At 49.9% G+C, this 16,792-nt stretch overlaps 2 protein-coding genes across 2 annotated transcripts; one reads left to right on the forward strand and one right to left on the reverse strand.

Annotated features, from left to right (window-relative positions):
• Window positions 1-484: 484 nt before the first annotated feature.
• Window positions 485-7,645, forward strand: BEST1 (bestrophin 1). Its single transcript, XM_030949772.1, has 9 exons — window positions 485-844; window positions 1,006-1,100; window positions 1,615-1,848; window positions 2,422-2,576; window positions 3,275-3,352; window positions 4,766-4,918; window positions 5,356-5,436; window positions 6,029-6,180; window positions 6,466-7,645. The coding sequence occupies exons 1-9, from the start codon at window positions 693-695 to the stop codon at window positions 7,643-7,645; spliced, it is 2,280 nt and encodes a 759-aa protein (XP_030805632.1). The 5' UTR covers window positions 485-692.
• An 827-nt stretch (window positions 7,646-8,472) lies between these two features.
• FTH1 (ferritin heavy chain 1) lies at window positions 8,473-11,944 on the reverse strand. The gene is made up of 4 exons (XM_030949298.1): window positions 11,664-11,944; window positions 10,156-10,302; window positions 9,583-9,708; window positions 8,473-8,802 (listed from the first exon to the last, which is right to left on the reverse strand). Exons 1-4 carry the CDS (start codon window positions 11,772-11,774, stop codon window positions 8,644-8,646), a joined length of 543 nt encoding a protein of 180 aa, XP_030805158.1. The 5' UTR covers window positions 11,775-11,944; the 3' UTR covers window positions 8,473-8,643.
• Between the last annotated feature and the right edge of the window lie 4,848 nt (window positions 11,945-16,792).

The following is a 16,792-nucleotide window of genomic DNA, read 5'->3' on the forward strand; positions in this document are numbered from 1 at the left end:
AGGTGGAGCTGCTGGAATTTGGGCCCTATGAGCCTGGCTGAACTCCATCCCATAGATCTCCAACAGGGAAGGCTGCTCTGCCTACATGACTAGGACCAGCAGAGTGCAGATAGCTATCCTTGCTGGGATACCTTCATCTGGATCAGTCCCAAGAAATTTTTCTGGGGGTTTTCCTTTCCTTTGGGTTGGGTTTTTTTTTTCCAGCAGTATTTCAGGAAGATGCTTCCCAGCAAGCAGGTTTACAGAAACATATTTGGAACAAAAACTATATTAAGAAAATTACTGGGTTAAGCATAAACTTTGCAGTTTGTGACCCTGAGATTAATCTTACTACAAGTGTTCGGTGGAAGGGAAGCACATGAGCTTTGGCCTCTTCAGCCAACCAGCCCCACTTGAATGCTGACAAAAATTAAATGCTGAAAACAAAGGGATCCACCAGAAAATACATCCTTGGTCACTATAACCAGCTCAAGGACAGAGAAGGATGGGAAACTCATCAAATTAATTGCCTGCTGTCAATTTCCTCCTGGTTTTCTGTGCTGCTGCCTACATCTTACCCGGCTTTTGCTCTCAGCTCATTCTGTTTTTTCCTTCCTTTCCATCTTGCTTGGTGGGAAACATGGGATGTCCCTGTGTCTCCTCCTGGCTCAAGCTCCAAGCCCTGCTTGTCGTGTGCTTGCACAGGAGTTGTGATGACAGTGACCTACACCAACCGCGTGGCTGATGCCCGCCTGGGCACCTTCTCCCAGCTCCTGCTCCAATGGAAGGGCAGCATCTACAAACTGCTCTACTCCGAGTTCCTGATCTTCATCTCGCTCTACTTCACCATCAGCCTTGTCTACAGGTGAGCAACTTCACACCCACAGCCTGGCCTGGGGCAGGACACGGGAGAAACACAGGATTGGGACAAGGATCCTGCTGGGCAGACACTTGCCAGACCCTGTTCACAGGAGGCAAGGGGAGGGGGAAAGGAGAGGGAGAACTGCTTCTGTTTGTCCCTTTTAGGCTGATCCTGAGCGAGAGCCAAAGGCTGATGTTCGAGAAGCTGGCGCTGTACTGCAACAGCTACGCCGAGCTAATCCCCGTGTCCTTTGTGCTGGGTAAGGAGCTGTCTGGAATCCAGCAGGGAGGGGAATGGGACAGCATTTCTTCTCCTTGGGTTGGCAGAGCTCTGCTGGCAGAGCAGGTCCCTCCCTCTGCCTTTGTAAAACTCCTCAGGTGGGATATATGCTTTACTGTCACAGCTCTGAGTGTCCCCAGCACAGGAAAGCAAGCTCCAAGTGGCACCAGATATGCCCAGGGAACCTGTGGCTGCCTCACCCCTGGAAGTTTTCAAGGCCACACTGGGTGGAGCTCTAAGCAACCTAGCCTAGTGGAAGATGTCCCTGTACAGATCAGGGGTTTGGAATGAGATCATCTTTAAGGTTGCTTCATAGAATCAGAACAGTTTAAGTTGGAAGGGAAGTATGAAATCCAGCCTCCTTTTAGCATGGAGGACTGAATTCCCCTCCAGACATTCCTGCACCCATCCCTGTGTGAGCAGAAGAGAAGGAGATCAGACAGAGTGGGAGGAAGAAGCTCTTTTCAGATGCCTGACTCTCAGCTCCCCTCTAGGTTTCTATGTGGCCCTGGTGGTGTCCCGCTGGTGGGCCCAGTATGAGAGCATCCCATGGCCAGACCGGATCATGAACCTGGTGTCCTGCAACGTGGATGGGGAGGATGAGTACGGGAGGCTCCTGCGCCGCACCCTGATGCGCTACAGCAACCTGGTCAGCGTGCTGATCCTGCGCTCCGTCAGCACCGCCGTCTACAAGCGCTTCCCCAGCATGGAGCACGTCGTGAGGGCAGGTCAGCACCGCTCCTTGCTGCTCCTCCAGGGGCAGGGGACCCTGGGAAAGCTTTGGAGTGGTGCTGATCCCTCAGGGAAGGTGGGAATTCAAGCCCCAAGTCTCCAAGCTTAACTGCTGGGCACGCTGCATCTTCCTGGGAGATGTTTTCCTCAAGGTGCAGCAGAGTTCCCAGTCTGCCCACATTGTCTGGGTTCCCTTGGCAATCCAGAGAGAGGCTATTGTTGGCCTCCTAAAAAGAAAAGGCACTTCAGGGACACAAATTATCCCATTCTCAACAAGTATCTATGGACACCAGGCAGCTGCACCCTCAGCAGTGCTTTATCTCCCTGATGGTTTTTATCTGATGTGCTGCAGACAACCAAAGTGAAATCCCATTATCTCACCTCCATGACTCAATGTTTTAACAAGGAGACTTGTCCTTCTGCATGTCTCCCCAAATTCCAAGTCTTTACTGAGATTTTTAGGGAGAGCAGAGGCATCCACCTGAGATTCAGAGGTCTTCATTCCAGACCAGATCAGTTCCTTCTGCCCTCTATGTCCATCCCTCTCCCAGCTGCTCTTTCCCATCCAGGTCTCATGACACCGGAAGAGCACAAGAAGTTTGAGAGTTTGAATTCCCCTCACAACAAGTTTTGGATCCCGTGCGTGTGGTTCTCCAACCTGGCTGTGAAGGCGAGGAATGATGGGAGGATCCGGGACAGCGTGCTGCTCCAAGGCATCCTGAATGTGAGTGACAGGGGACAGGCAGGGCTTTGAGGTCCTGGGGAATGGGAGGCACTTGTGAAACAAGTCCTTGACACATTCCAACACAGCCAGTGCAGGTTTCTAGGATCCAGATGGAAAGCCACAAGGAAGAATGTATCTGGAAGTCTAGGGGACGTCAAAAACATCCTCAACAACTGAGGTCCTGTAGAAAACATTGCTGTTAAAAACTCTTAGATAGTTTTGGGCAACAGGCCATGCTCTACAGGCAAGACCTGGCAACAATCCCTGCCCAGCTGCACAGAAAAAGGCTCTGGAGCAGCTCATCCTTCTTGGTATTCATGTGCAGAGAAAGTCACGTGGTTTCTGTTGCCTGGAGCAGGATTCATCTCCCCAGAGAGAGAGAAACCTCCCTGTGGGATATTTATCTATAGACAGGAGAGATATATGGATACTCTTGAGGGTATTCTTGGCCTCACCTGTTGGCTGCTCATTTTGGGAGGAGCAACTCTGCTGTGAAGTGAGCTAGGAAGGGATCTTGGGCTTAGGGGGAGACATCCAGGCAGCAGGGAACTCCTCCAAGGCTGAGACTGAGCCCCTCTTCCAAAGAAGGTATAAGCAGAAGGGAAAGGGCTGGAGCAATGGAGGACAGGGGTGCTGGAGAGGCTCTGCAAGGAGATGGGAAGTTATCCTGACATGCCATTCCCTTTTCCCTGCTGCAGGAGCTCAACACCTTGCGCAGCCAGTGTGGGAAACTGTATGGATACGACTGGATCAGTATCCCCCTGGTCTACACCCAGGTGAGAAGGGAATCCCCACACCCATTGCTCCACCACTGCCCGTGCACATCCCCACTTACACCCACACCTGGAATTATTTGGGTTGGAAGGGACCATAAAGCTCACCCAGGTACACCTTCCACTATCCCAGGTTGCTCCAAGCCCTGCCCAGCCTGACCTTGGGCACTTCCAGGGCTGGGGCAGCCACAGCTTCTCTGGAAAACCTATGCCAGGGACTCACACCTTCTTAGTAAAGAATTCCTTCCTCATATCGAATCTAAACCCGCCCTCTATCAGTTTAAAACCATTGTTCCTTGTGCTGTCACTATCTGCCTGTGTAAAAAGTCCCTCTCCTTCCTTTCCATAAGCTCCTTTGAGGTACTGGAAGGCCACAGCCTCCCCAAAACCTTATCTCCAGGCTGAACAGCCCCAGCTCTCTCAGCCTATCTTTGTAGAAGTGCTTCATAACTGACCCACCAAGAAAAATGCAGGTTATTCTTGAATCCCTCACCCCTACCTGCTCTCTTCCATTGGTACCTCAGCCCACACCCAGCCCAGCCTCCTTTGCCTTACTCAGACACATCCACCTCTCCAGAAATAACCTCTATCCAGGGCTAACAAATCCCCAGAGACCCATGGAAAACACAGGAACACACAGACACACTCCCTGCACCACCTTGCAGGGATCACACCCTGGGCAAGATCCCAGAAGGTTGTGCCAGGCATGTATTCAGCTGTTTATCAGCCCAGGCAGACACTTTGGCACCACCTTGCTCCTTTGTCTCCTACAATCCAGCTGCTCAGATAACAGGGATGCCCTTCACCATGAAACAGGAGCTGTGGCTGCTGCTCTGGCAGTGCCAGAGGTTAATGGGGAACATGTAAAGTGCATTCCTGTTTTGAGCCCACTTTTTTATATCAAGGGACCACGTGAGAGTCTTGGTTACTTTTAACTTGAAAAGGGGAAGTTTCCAGTCCTGTGGTGACAGGGAAAAGCACAAAGCTCAGCATTGCCCGAAATCTAGGCAGGCAAATATTAATAAAAGCTCAGCATGAGGAGAAGGAAGGAAGGAGCAAATAGCAATGCCAGGGTTCCCTTCCTGGACTTGGAAGCAGCCTGCCAGCATAGACTGAGCCATGAGACAGCTTCCAGCCCACTCAGGATGTCATGTGCTTGCTGCTGCCACTGGCCTGTGACACCTTCACAGATACCGTTCCAGGGACAGCACACAGTGTAGGTAAAAGCTGCAGGGAAAAGGGAATGTCTGTAGCTTTCTGTAGGGAAATGAATCCTCCTGCAAAAAGCCTGTCAGAACTGAATCCAAGGCTTCCCAGAGGCTACAGAGCTTGGCCTTGGAGCTGTGTGGAGTGGAACTGAAGGGAGATGCTGGGAACTCATGCTGCCCTGGTGTGTCCCTTTGGCATCCTTCCCAGGTGGTGACCGTGGCTGTTTACAGCTTCTTCCTGGCCTGTCTGATTGGGAGGCAATTCCTGGATCCAGAGAAAGCATATCCTGGCCATGAGCTGGATCTCTTTGTGCCTGTCTTTACATTTTTGCAATTCTTCTTCTATGCTGGTTGGTTAAAGGTAAGTCCCAGAAACCACAGCTGGAGCTGGAATCTGACCCAGCCAAGGGTTTTTCCCAGTGTGAGCTCACCAGGAACCCTGCTGTGTTCTTTGATCTATGGGCAATAACAGGAAGCCAAGAGGGGCTGAGAAAGTGTCAGGACTTTCTAATTTTCCACCTGTCTCATTCTGGACACCAGCTGCACTTTCCTAGGCTTTGGTCCTTATTAGAGGGAAAAGAGGAGCTCCTTAAGTTGCAGGAGGGTTGTGTGAGCAGGTGGGAGTTATTACAAATTCTAATGTCTCCCAGCCCCTGGGATGCTTCCACTTTTAACCCACCCCCTTTTGGGAAGAAATACATGGCTTGGAATTCAAGGGACATCACACCTGACTTCTCCCTGCAGGGAAAGGGGCAGGGATGACAATGGTGACCTCTGCTGTGTGCTCTCCACATGCAGGTGGCTGAGCAGCTCATCAACCCTTTTGGGGAGGACGACGATGACTTTGAAGCCAACTGGCTCATTGACAGGAACCTGCAGGTAAAGGGCAGGAAGATTTGCCAGTTGAGCCTCACCTGAAGAGGAACACCAAGGCAGGACAGTGAACAAGTTCTCCCGCAACACCTCTGCCTCCACCTCCCTGCCTGCAATAGGAGAGATCCTCCCAATCCACAGCAGGGAATCTGGGGCTTCTGGCATGTCTTTGTACACAGAGGCTGCCTGCAGCTTCAGTCCATGCTCTGGCACATGGGCTAGATCAAGGCTGCTTGTTTAAGGCCTGAGCCGCCTTTGAATGACACATCATTCCTGCCCCCCTTGCTTTCTCACCCTGTGTCCATCTAAAATTGCCTCCTGTGCTTTCTGCCATGCAATAACTCCACACCTCCCACCCACCCTTCTGTCCTAGTGAGTCTATTGCTTTCCTGTCTCCTTCAGCACCATTTTCCTTCCAATTAATCAAATCTCAGTGTGAGAAACAACCCAAATGACAGGAAACCACAGCAACCCCAGCCACTTGCCTGGTTTCCATGCTGCACCGCTTCCTCCAGCTCCGTGTTCCTTCGTCCCTTGATAACAGGCACACCAAATGCTCCTCACTCACCCCATATAACATTCCTGCTGTCCCCCGCAGGTCTCCCTCATGGCAGTGGATGAGATGCACCAGGATTTACCCATTCTGGAGAAGGACCTGTACTGGAACGAGCCCGATCCCCAGCCACCCTACACCGCAGCCACCGCTGAGTACAAGCGCCCGTCCTTCCTGGGCTCCACTTTTGACATCAGGTGAGTGCAGGGACAAAGTGTCACAACACCTGGATCAGGTCTCATGTAGGACATTACACCTGAGGAGCTGTTAGGCTCATCCACAACAGCTAACATTCTCCATGGAAAAGGATAAATCCAACCTCTTTTCCTCACTCACCTGTATGATGAGCATCCCTGTTTTGGGGGGGCTAATGGTAATACAAAGAGGCTTGCCACTGGCAGCAGCATTCCCAGTGCTGCCAGCCTTTCCAGGAAATCCCCCCTCCCTCTGTGGCTCCATAACAGTCCACTTTGCTTTCCCAGCATGCAGAAGGAAGAAATGGAGTTCCAGCCCCTGGAGCAGATTAAAGAGAATGAGGAGGCCAACCATTCCACTCCCTTGCTGGGACACCTGGGCCGCCTCCTGGGTGTCCAGTCCCCGAACTTCTCCAGGTCCTCTTCCCGGATGAACCTGCTGCGCCGGCGAGGAGATCCCGCGTCACCCTTCTCCCATTATACCTACCAGGACATGGGGAAGGCTGGAAGCCCTTGTGGCATCAATCAGCCAAGGGGAGACTCCCAGGAGCAGTGGGACAGCGAAGAGGGAAAACTAAGGGAGTTTGATGCTTTCATGTCCACCCCCTTTTACGAGAGGCCTGGGTTCTACAGCGCTCCACAGACGCCCATCAGCTCCATCCCCATGATTTTCCCTTCCCGGCGCCAAGGGCGCAAGAAGCCACCGGCGCTCTCCAGCATCGCCGCGTGCTCCACTTCCCTTCGGGATGTCATTGTCAACGCCTCCCCTTCCAGGGCCAGCGATGTGGACAAGAGTCAGAGCTCCCTGGGCTCTGCTGCAAAGGAAACCTTTGTTTGGCCAACAGAACGGAGTAAAGGTCCTGACTCCATGGCCGTGACAGTAGAAGAAGGAAAGAGCGGCTCCAGGGAAGCTGCCACCACAGGAAGTCCAGGAGCGCAGTCCACAGCATCCAGCAGCCCCAAATTCCCCTTCCTGCCAGAGCCCCCTGAGCATGAGAAGCACGGCAGCTTCAAAAGCCTAAAGAGTTCGAAAGCCTCACGCCCACCCTGGCTAAACCTGGAGAGCTCGGCCTCAGCCACTCCCAATTCGGAGCATTCCAGTGCCTTTCATACCCCCAGCAACAAAACCCCCGGAGGCAGTGCCTCCCTCTGCTTCTCCTTCACTCCCGTCACCTCTCCAGTGCTGGAAAGGTCCCACAAGGGCAACCTGGGCCCTGAGGCTCGCAGCCTGAGTTTGGAAGATGCAGCCAGCGCTCCAGAGCAGCACCCAGAGGTTTCCAGGAACATGAGAGACACTGGGAATGGAAACACCAACCCCCCAACTCCTAAAGAGGCCAGGAGAGCAGAGAGTCCATCCCCCAACGACTCTGGAATCTCCCTAGCCGAGGGTGACTACGTGGGCCTGATGGAGGTGATCCTGGAGGCCAGTGAAAGCCCAGGGGAGGAGCAGATGGACCAGTACAGCTAAAGGGGAACCCATGGATCCATGGGATACCTGCCTTATCCTGGCACTCACCCAAACAGAGGTGCTGGACATGCAGCTGGAGCTCAGCCTGGCTGAAACCAGCACTAAGGACACACTGCTCCTGGCCTCAGCTACAGCAGCAGGCACAACTTGTGTTGCAACAAGAACAAAAGCACCAAAAAACCCAACCTGTAGCGAAAGAACAAGACTTGGAGTGTTAAATAATGCAGGTACCAGCCTGACCAGCCAAGTGCACCCCAGAACAGGAGCACAGTTAATGTAGCTACTTCTCTCCTCACAGCAAGAATGAGAACTTGAGTCCTTTCTCAGGCAGGACTTGCACTCCTAACAAGATAGTCCAGGGAAAAGTAAGGGACTAAATAAAGTCCCATCACTTGTGATGCAGACACACAGTGCTTCTTCCAGTCCTGTCTGGCTGGTATTTTCCAGTACTGGGATAAGGCGAGGTAAGGGCTTGCCAGCACAGGCAGCTGCAGCATCTGCCCAGCACATTGCTTCTTCCTTCTCAAGTTCCACATCTCCCACCAGGAATTTGACAGTGCTCAGAGAAAGCTGGATGGCAGCAGACATCACTCAGCTGATTTTTACTGCCCACTCTCAGAAAATAAAAAGCGAGGCTCAAGCCCAGGACCTTGGTTTCGTTTCCTCATTTTAGTTCCCTGCAAGGAATTTAAAGAAACCACAGAGATTTTCCTACTTCTGCCTTCAGCAGCAGCTGCAAATCCCCTATGTCACACAACAAATTTACCTCCCACTGCCTTCACTACAGCTGCCTACTCTCCCCCTCCAAACTAAACAGGAAAAGCCAGCTGGAACCAAGTCACTTTATTGGCCAGAGGGCAGTACATAAAACACAAACAGAACAGGGGATATTTGGTACAGAGTATGGAACTGTTTAGCTAAGTAGCTGAAGCTGCATGCATGGCTGGACAGTAAGTAGGAGTCCCACTGAAACCCAGAGCATGGCTCTCGGCAAGGCTTCAGCTGTGACACTCCCCGAGGGTGTGCTTGTCGAAGAGATACTCGGCCATGCCGTATTTGGGGGCCCCCATCTTCCGCAGGTTGGTCACGTGGTCACCCAGCTCCTTGATGGCTTTCACCTGCTCATCCAGGTAATGGGTCTCAATGAAGTCACACAACTGAAAGGGAGACCAGAGGTTTAAATTCAGGCCTGAAACCCTACTGAGGCTCTCTAAGGAGAGGATGCAGAATTTTCAAGCTGAGAGGAAGCAGCCCCTAGGTTTTGTTGCAGAACAAGATCAAAGTGAGCCAGGTTTAGGTAGGCTCATTTGCTCCAGAACCCTGCAGAGCCAGGCAGCTCAGGAAGCCTCTCCTCTTCCTCACGGCAGGAAGCATTAGCCAAGCTCCTAAAAAGATCTGAGACACCCCCACTGCACAGCAAACCCACAGTGGTGAGGATTTACTAATCCTCAGTCCCTCTAACTTAGGCAGGACACTGCCAAGAGTGCCTGGATTCTCACATGTATTAATATCTTCCTGCTATTAAGCAACCACAATCGAGCCTTGAAAAAAACTTCCATCTGACAAGAATTCCGTGTTTTCAGACACTGTTCTGAAACACCAGGGCTTTTAATATTCCAAAGCAGCTCTGGAATTTTGTGGCAAGAAAACCCTCATGACAAAAAGCCTTAAAAAGATGGAACTCAACCCCCTCAGAAATGGTCTCCATAGAGACTGTTCACAGACACTCCAGAGAGAATAAAGCAGGTCTCTGCCACTTTAAAAATGCTGCTGAAAGGACAGCAGCAACCCCACCAAAGGGCTCTGGAAGGGCTGCACCCCTGGTTCACACCTTTTTTTACCTTTAGCAATACCAGGGACACACAGCTCAGGCACAAAGCCACACAATTAACAGGCACATCCTTGGACAGCCACGCTGATCCTCAGCATGCACTTACGTGGGGGTCGTTCTTCTCGGTGGCCAGTTTGTGCAGCTCCAGCAGTGATTGGTTCACGTTTTTCTCCAGGTGCAGGGCACACTCCATGGCAGTCAGGCCATTCTCCCAGTCATCACGGTCTGGCTTCTGAAAGGGGAAAGCACAGGACATGTTTGCTGTAAGAACCCACAGACCAGCAGGGTGGAGAGCCTTTAGGTCACTCTCTGTTTAGACCAAGTTTAGGCATTTCTGCAAAGTCAAAAGTTTGAAGTGCACCCTCAGAAAAGAACTGAGCAAACCATTAAAGTCCCACTTCTCAAAACAGTGCACAGAGCACATCTGCCCTGTGTTAAGTTTAATGATGGTGATGAACCACTTGCCTTCTGGCTCTGCCCTCACCCCACAGCAAACAACCTGGGGCTGAGCACCCTCTCCTTACACAAGAAGTACTTCTTTATTAGTCAATCAGCACAAATAATCAAATTGCTCCACATCTCAAATTATTGTGCCTCTCCAGTGTCAGCTTCTGCTCCTTCTGGGGAGGACCTAGAGGAAGATTGATCCCCTTGCAGTTGGGGGCAGCCCCCAGCTCACCTTGATGTCCTGCAGGAAGATGCGCCCGCCCCTCTGGTTCTGCAGCTTCATCAGCTTCTCAGCGTGCTCCCGCTCCTCGTGGGACTGATGCAGGAAGTACTTGGCAAAGTTTTTCAGGGCCACATCATCCCGGTCAAAATAGTAGGACTGAAAAATAAAAGAGTTCACAGGCTCTAAACCTCTGCTTCAGGATGGCTGCAGTCCAAGCCCAGACCAGAAAGGCAGTGTGGAACAATTCTCCCCTTAGTATCATTTGATTTTTTCCAACTAGGATTAAATTTTAACCTATACTCCTACCAAGGACACAAATAAATGGTGTTTGTGTCCTTGGCTCAGTTCCAAAAAGACAAAAACAAAACAACCTAAAACCCCACAGATATCTGTTCTGAGCACCATTAAACTGCAGCCTTGAAAGGTCTTTTTCACGGAGAAATCTTCCCTTTGTTTGCCTGAGCTTGTTTACAATGACGACATTGCAGGTCAGGGTCATAACTTGCAACACCAGGTAAGGGTGAGCCAAGAACTTTTAGGTACTCCTGCAATAAAGTTCTCTTGCTTCACTAGGCTTTCCAGGGATTAGACTAAGAATACACTTTCTACTTTTTTTGTGGGGGGAAAAAAGTGACATTTAAAATACAAGAGATAAATTGAACTACGGTATGAATTTAACAGCAACTAAAATATGAATTAAGCTACTTTTGTGAAAGCAAAACCAAAAACCTGTAACAGCAATTAGAAGCCGTGACACAGCTTGTTTATTCCTTGGTCAGAGCCATTACCAGGATTCAATGGAAAGTTCTGTATGAACTGCCAATTATTTACCAACCTACTACAGAACTCTCTGCTCTTAGACCAGCGGCCTGGAGGTTCAAGGCAAAGCACTGGTACTTGTGTACCACTATCACCCACCAACAGAAGCTCTAAACAGGGCTCAGAAGCAAATTAACACAGAAAAAAAAACCTACAAAATACGTGGCACAACACGGCACAGTGTCCCTAAGAAGTCTCAATGTCCCAGCACGCCCAAAGCACCAGGATTGCTGCACAGAGGTCAGGGAACAGCTATAATGGGCGCCTCGGGCCGAAGGAGACATGTAAACACAAGGGCCGAGGAAACCATGGATTCCTACCGATTCCTGGAGGAAAACCCGAGCCTGGGAGGCGAGCACGCCTGCGGGAAAGGTGCCAGGAGCCTCCTTAGGCACCTCCCGCTACCCAGCCCGGCCCCAAGGGCAGAGGTGCTGAGCGCGGCTGATAACAGAGCCGCCAAGGGCAACGGCGGCGGGGCCGCGGAGCAGGAGAGATAAAAGGGCCTCACCTACACCCAGGGGACGGCCCAGACGGGCCTGAACGCAGCGGGGGGGAGAAGGAGGTGGAGAAAGAGGAGGAGCTGGGCGCGCAGGCACCGCCCGGCACCCAGGAACCCCCCGCCGAGCAGAGGCCTCGTGTCGCCCCTCTATCCCTCGCAGGACCCTTCCCCCCTCAGCCCGCCGCGCCCGCGCCCTCACCATGCTGAGGTACACGTAGGACGCGTAGAGCTCCAGGTTGATCTGGCGGTTGACGGCGGCCTCGCAGTCCTGATGGTAGTTCTGGCGCACCTGAGAGGGGGGCGCTGCCATGGCTGCTCCGGTGGGTGATGCAGTGACTGTGTAGACGGCGGTGTTAGGGGGGGTGGCGGCGGGCCCGAGCGCGGCCGGTTCCGTCCAAGCACTGTTGACGCAGGAACCCGCTCCGCTCCGCTGCCGACGCGCTGTGAGGGAAGCCCGCCCGCCGGCGCGCCTTTTATATCGCCGCGCTCCAGGCCACGCCCCCACGAAGACGCGAGGCGTCCCGGCGCCCTTCTGCTGGCCCGGCGTGACTCAGCACCCGCCCTGGCCACGCCCACAGCGGGGCGGGGCCTGCTCCCCGCGCGCCGCCGTTTCCCGCCGCGCGCGCGCCGTCCATCCCGGAATGGCCCGTGTTGGGAAACCCCCCCAAAAATCAGCGGGCCCGGCCATTTCCCCTGGGGCACGCTGCCCAGCCTGCTGCCAAGCCGTGTCCCACGTCCCACATCCCTCCGGGCACCGGGGCTCCGCCACTGCCCTGGGCTGTTGGTGCCAATGCCTGAGCGCCCTCTCTGTGAGAAGAAAAAGTTCCTAAAATCCAAGTTAAACCCAGAAACTGAAGGCCAGATGTCCAAAGCTGAACCTGTTGGTAATGAGATGGGTATTTCAGCTGCTTTTAGTGCTATTCCAGTCACTCGATGTGTGTGCCATCATTTATTTTCAATAAATTCTTCAGTCATTCAATTAAATCATTAATTTACAATAAGCACTCGAGTCTTTTAGTATCTGCTTTCTTAAATTTTAACCAGATTACAAGGAAATAGAAAATGCTTAAACTGAGATCATCCCACAGCACTGAACACCCCAATCTTGGCTTTTCCTAAGACACTGTTCAACCCTGGTTTTTCCCAAGCTAATGTTCCTGCTGAAATCCACCAGAAATACAATTTACTGAGCCTGTAAACTCAGAATAAATAATTTTTTCTCCACGTACTGCGCCTGCAAACGCAGATTAAATATTTTTTTCCTGTATGTACTCAGACCATAAACTCAGATTAAATAATTGTTTTCCTCTCACCAGTTCTTTCTACACATTTTTATCTGGTCTTTGACGCTTCCCGGCACTGTGGGATGTCCCACGCGTGACTGCACCAGTGCCTGTGTGTGGGTAAAGGGCAACACCAGAGCTTTTTTCCAGACACTCCAAATGCCCTGGAGGGAACAGGGAGCCTCGGCCTCCCTTTGTTTCAGGGTTTTCTGCTGCTCCTGTCGGTTAACCATCACAAGTAATTAAGATCTATAAGATAACGTGGGTCATACCTATGCTTCGGCAGGCTGCCAGGTACATTTCAAATCTCCTGTTCTCCTCCCACATAAATGCTTATGTAAAAAGGAAAAAAAAAAGTAGCTGCTGGGCAGACTTTTTTTTTAATTTTTTTTTTCTTTATTTCTGTGTTCACAGTGGAGTGTCTTCACAACAGGAACATCAAGCAAACTCCATAATTGCAAAGTTTGTAACAGAATATTTCCTCTGCAGCTCGGACAGTCTGTGCCACTCGTGATCACACGTCAGTAGCATTAGGGAAGTCCCGAATTCTGCTTTCTGGAGTTGCACAATGCACATTGTGTTTGATGACAGCAGATTTACATGGTCAGGAGAGGAAACACGGGGTTGCACAGCCATGGGGGTCATGTCTCAGTAACCAAGGTGAAGAATTCACCACTCTGCTCTCATACAGGATTCAGCCTTTCCCAGATCTTTCCTGTCCCAAATTACTGTTTTAATTTCGACTCACTTCATATTGTTTCCTCATGGTTTGGTTCTGGCCTCCTTTTATCTTGTGCTGCTCTTCGTGAAAATGCATTTATAATGAAATCCCTGAATGATTTGGGTTGGAGGGACCTTAAACATCATCCTGTTCCACCCCTGCCATGGGCAGGGACACCTTCCACTGTCCCAGGCTGCTCCAAGCCCTGGCCACAGCCTGGCCTTGGACACTTCCAGGGATCCAAGGGCAGCCAGAACCTCTCTGGGAAAGCTGTGCCAGGGCCTCACCACCTTTACAGAGAATTCCCTCCTAAATGTGAAAGTCACTTGTGGGAACCCAGGGCACCAGGAATATTTCTCTCTCTGCTCTGGGGTGCCCTGACCCCCAGGGCAGCACTGACTTTGACCCTCATTCATGGAGAAAGTCTCCTAGGCTTCAAGATAGACTGGAATCCACAAAAGTGTGAAATAGATTACAGAGAGCAGTGTAGGTGTATCACTGGGTGAGAAATTGAGGTTTTGGGGTTTTTAGAATGTTGTGGATGGACACAAGGTGGAAGGCACAGAATGTCTTTTGTCCTTGGTTTCTTCTTCATGCTTCTTCTTCCTTCTTCTTCACGGATTTGGGTGGCATTTTGTAATTGGTCAAAAAAGTCTGCACTGGGGGCTCTTTGGGATCAGTTATTGGGTTAAAGGGGAAAATAATCTAGGTGTCAGCTCTTAATTGGATAGTTTAGTCTTAAAAGACCTTGTAAAAAAAATTGTTAGCCATTTTGTGCCTTCTGATGAAAAGCTGCTGAACTCACAGTAATGAAACTGTTTTACTAATAAGAAATAATAAACAGTCGAGTCCAAACACAAATTACTCTCTCAAGTACCTTCAGTCCAGACCCAAAAAAACCTACGACTGGTACCCCCACAGTCACTTGATGGAAAGCTCAGCTGAGTAAGGTGATGCTTTTAGCAGGCTTCTTCCCAAGAATGCCTGTAAAGTTCTTCAGAAAAAAACCTCTTTACTGCTTAGGGAGAAACTCTTCCCTTATTTTAGTACTTTTTTTAACCCTCAGCATTCCCAGCTGCCCAGGGCCTGCCCCATCCTCTTGGTTTGAATTCATGTCCCTCTCAGCTGCTTTCTTGGGCTGAAGTAGAGGCATGTTCATGCTGCCCACAGGCAAAAACAATGTATTGTCTGCCTACACAAGCTTCAAATTGTTGAAGACAATCCCTGTTTTCCTTTGGATGATATCCCATCAGGAACAATGGAGCAAGCTCTCTTGTTGTTTACAGCTTAGCTACTGTACACAGGGCACAGACCCCAAAATCCACCCAGTTAGGGAGAGTAAACCTGGGTTTTAAGCATGCAAAAATAATCAGAGATTCTTTGGCGAGTGTCTGCACATGCTACAGAAGGTTATTAGGTCAGAGATCAAGATGTACCCAAAGGGAAAGTTTCCACGCCTCCTACCCCCACTTTAATATCATTTATCCTGACTCTACCCATGCCCTTCTTGTGCATGACCTTTCCAAAGGGGCAGAAAACAGGACTCCTAAACAAATACTGGACAGTATTTGCCCAAAGTAAGTTCTGAGACAGATTTTTGCTGATACAATCCCTGAGCAAAAACCTTGGCATGTGGCTTAGGCATCCAGTTAGACCTTCAGAGAGAGGGCTGCCTTGGTGTCAGCAGAAAGCCAGAATGCCCAGGAATGCATACATTTTATTTCTTACCTGTAGAAATGGTTCACCTCTAGCTTTAAAACACTTGATTTTGCTGTGCTGGTTTAATGGCCAGAATAATAACAAATCCCCGTTAAAAATCAACAACAGTTCCAATTCCAGTGAGCAAGAAAGTGCTGAATATGCCTCAAATGTAAAATAAACAAAAATACAGTAACCCTTTTTTTTTTTTTCCACCCCCAAAGCTCAAAGTCCTGTAAATAAGAGAAATTGCATCCAGTCAAATATTTGTTATGGAGAACCTCCACTCCATCCAAAAACTTCAGTGTCATTCAGCTTCCAGGCTTTATGCAAACACAAAAGCAACTCTAAACTTGGCTCCAAGGTTGATCATGCGTCTGGAAATTTGACACTGGTCTCAACTGTGAGTTTTGAAAGCTGTTTACTAAAAACATCTGGGCTCCACTTGCTCTGGGAGTTTAACTGAAAACTCCTTCTTGTTGCTCCTTGGGCAAAACACTCAGTGAAAACTTTTCAGTTTGTTTCTTTTAGGTGCCCGAATTTTTCCAAGTGGGAAACCCGGGATTTAGGCAACGAGTTTTCACTGGGTACTCACAGCACAGAATGCAAATGGCTGGGGTTCACAGAGCTGCTGCCTCCTGGAAACACTCTCCAAAGGGAGACAGACAAAGGATGTTTCAAGTTCTGCCGGGAAATTTGCTTTGGAGACCGAAAACGAAGCTATTTTTATGTAGGAAAAAAGAAGTCCAAACACAGAATAATCTGTAGCTTTGTCCTACAAGATTTTATAGACAAGGATTATAAAACCCTCTTTAGACAGACAAACTTCTTCTAAATTGTGACACAGGATTTTTTTTTTTCCTCTGGAGTATTTTTACACACAGTCTAAACAAAATGCTGTAGGAGATTGCAATTCTCTAATTTGCCCAGAACACCCTTTCATTTATTTTTATTTCTTTTACAAGCCTTGTAAAAAATACACTTTGAACCAAGAGAGTGAGGAAGAACAATGTTAATAATACAGTAATTCTGTCAGCACAGCCAGAAGAAGGATCTGGTGAATTTACTTGGATGTGTCATCCCTTTTTAAACTAATTTTCAGACTGACTCCACTATCTGTGAGGGAAAAGCTCCATCCCTGATTCCAAAGGCAGCCTGTGCCCCAGGTGCACGTACAGGAGCTTTCACAACATGGATTTGCCCAGCTGCAAAAGCCACAAGAAGTTTGATTTTGACATTCCACCACAATATTTGCCACCATCCACAATATTTGCTCTACTGTCATGATCCTCCCATGGTGCCATCCACCTTTTTTTCCCCTCTCTCAGATTCACAGTGTTAAAAGCAAGGGGGTGGGGATCATTGCTGTCCCCTGTTTCTGTTGTATTGAACTTTTTCTTCAAATACTGTACAAAAACTGCAAATAGGCCACCCATCCAAAGTCAACAAAAATGGGGAAATTTCTCAATACACCACAGAAATCCCCTCCTTCTGAGCATGAATTTTCCTGGAAAACGCTGGTGAGTGTTGAAGTCCTCACGGATCACCAGGCAGCTTTGATTCTAGATACATGGGTGAAATGTTCTTTTTTTAAAAGAAGTTTTACTTGGGAATCAAAGAGACAAA

The sequence above is a fragment of the Camarhynchus parvulus genome, chromosome 5, assembly GCF_901933205.1.
Source record: "Camarhynchus parvulus chromosome 5, STF_HiC, whole genome shotgun sequence".
Lineage (NCBI taxonomy): Eukaryota > Metazoa > Chordata > Aves > Passeriformes > Thraupidae > Camarhynchus > Camarhynchus parvulus.

Bases quoted from the DNA above. Each gene is read 5' to 3' on its own strand.
- BEST1 (XM_030949772.1), top strand. From the start codon at position 693: ATGACAGTGACCTACACCAACCGCGTGGCTGATGCCCGCCTGGGCACC. The intron at 1,101-1,614 runs GTAAGGAGCTGT...GCTCCCCTCTAG, and splicing joins CCCCGTGTCCTTTGTGCTGG to GTTTCTATGTGGCCCTGGTG. The intron at 5,437-6,028 runs GTAAAGGGCAGG...TGTCCCCCGCAG, and splicing joins TCATTGACAGGAACCTGCAG to GTCTCCCTCATGGCAGTGGA.
- FTH1 (XM_030949298.1), bottom strand. From the start codon at position 11,774: ATGGCAGCGCCCCCCTCTCAGGTGCGCCAGAACTACCATCAGGACTGC. The intron at 10,303-11,663 runs GTGAGGGCGCGG...TTTATTTTTCAG, and splicing joins CCTACGTGTACCTCAGCATG to TCCTACTATTTTGACCGGGA. The intron at 9,709-10,155 runs GTGAGCTGGGGG...TTCCCCTTTCAG, and splicing joins TCTTCCTGCAGGACATCAAG to AAGCCAGACCGTGATGACTG.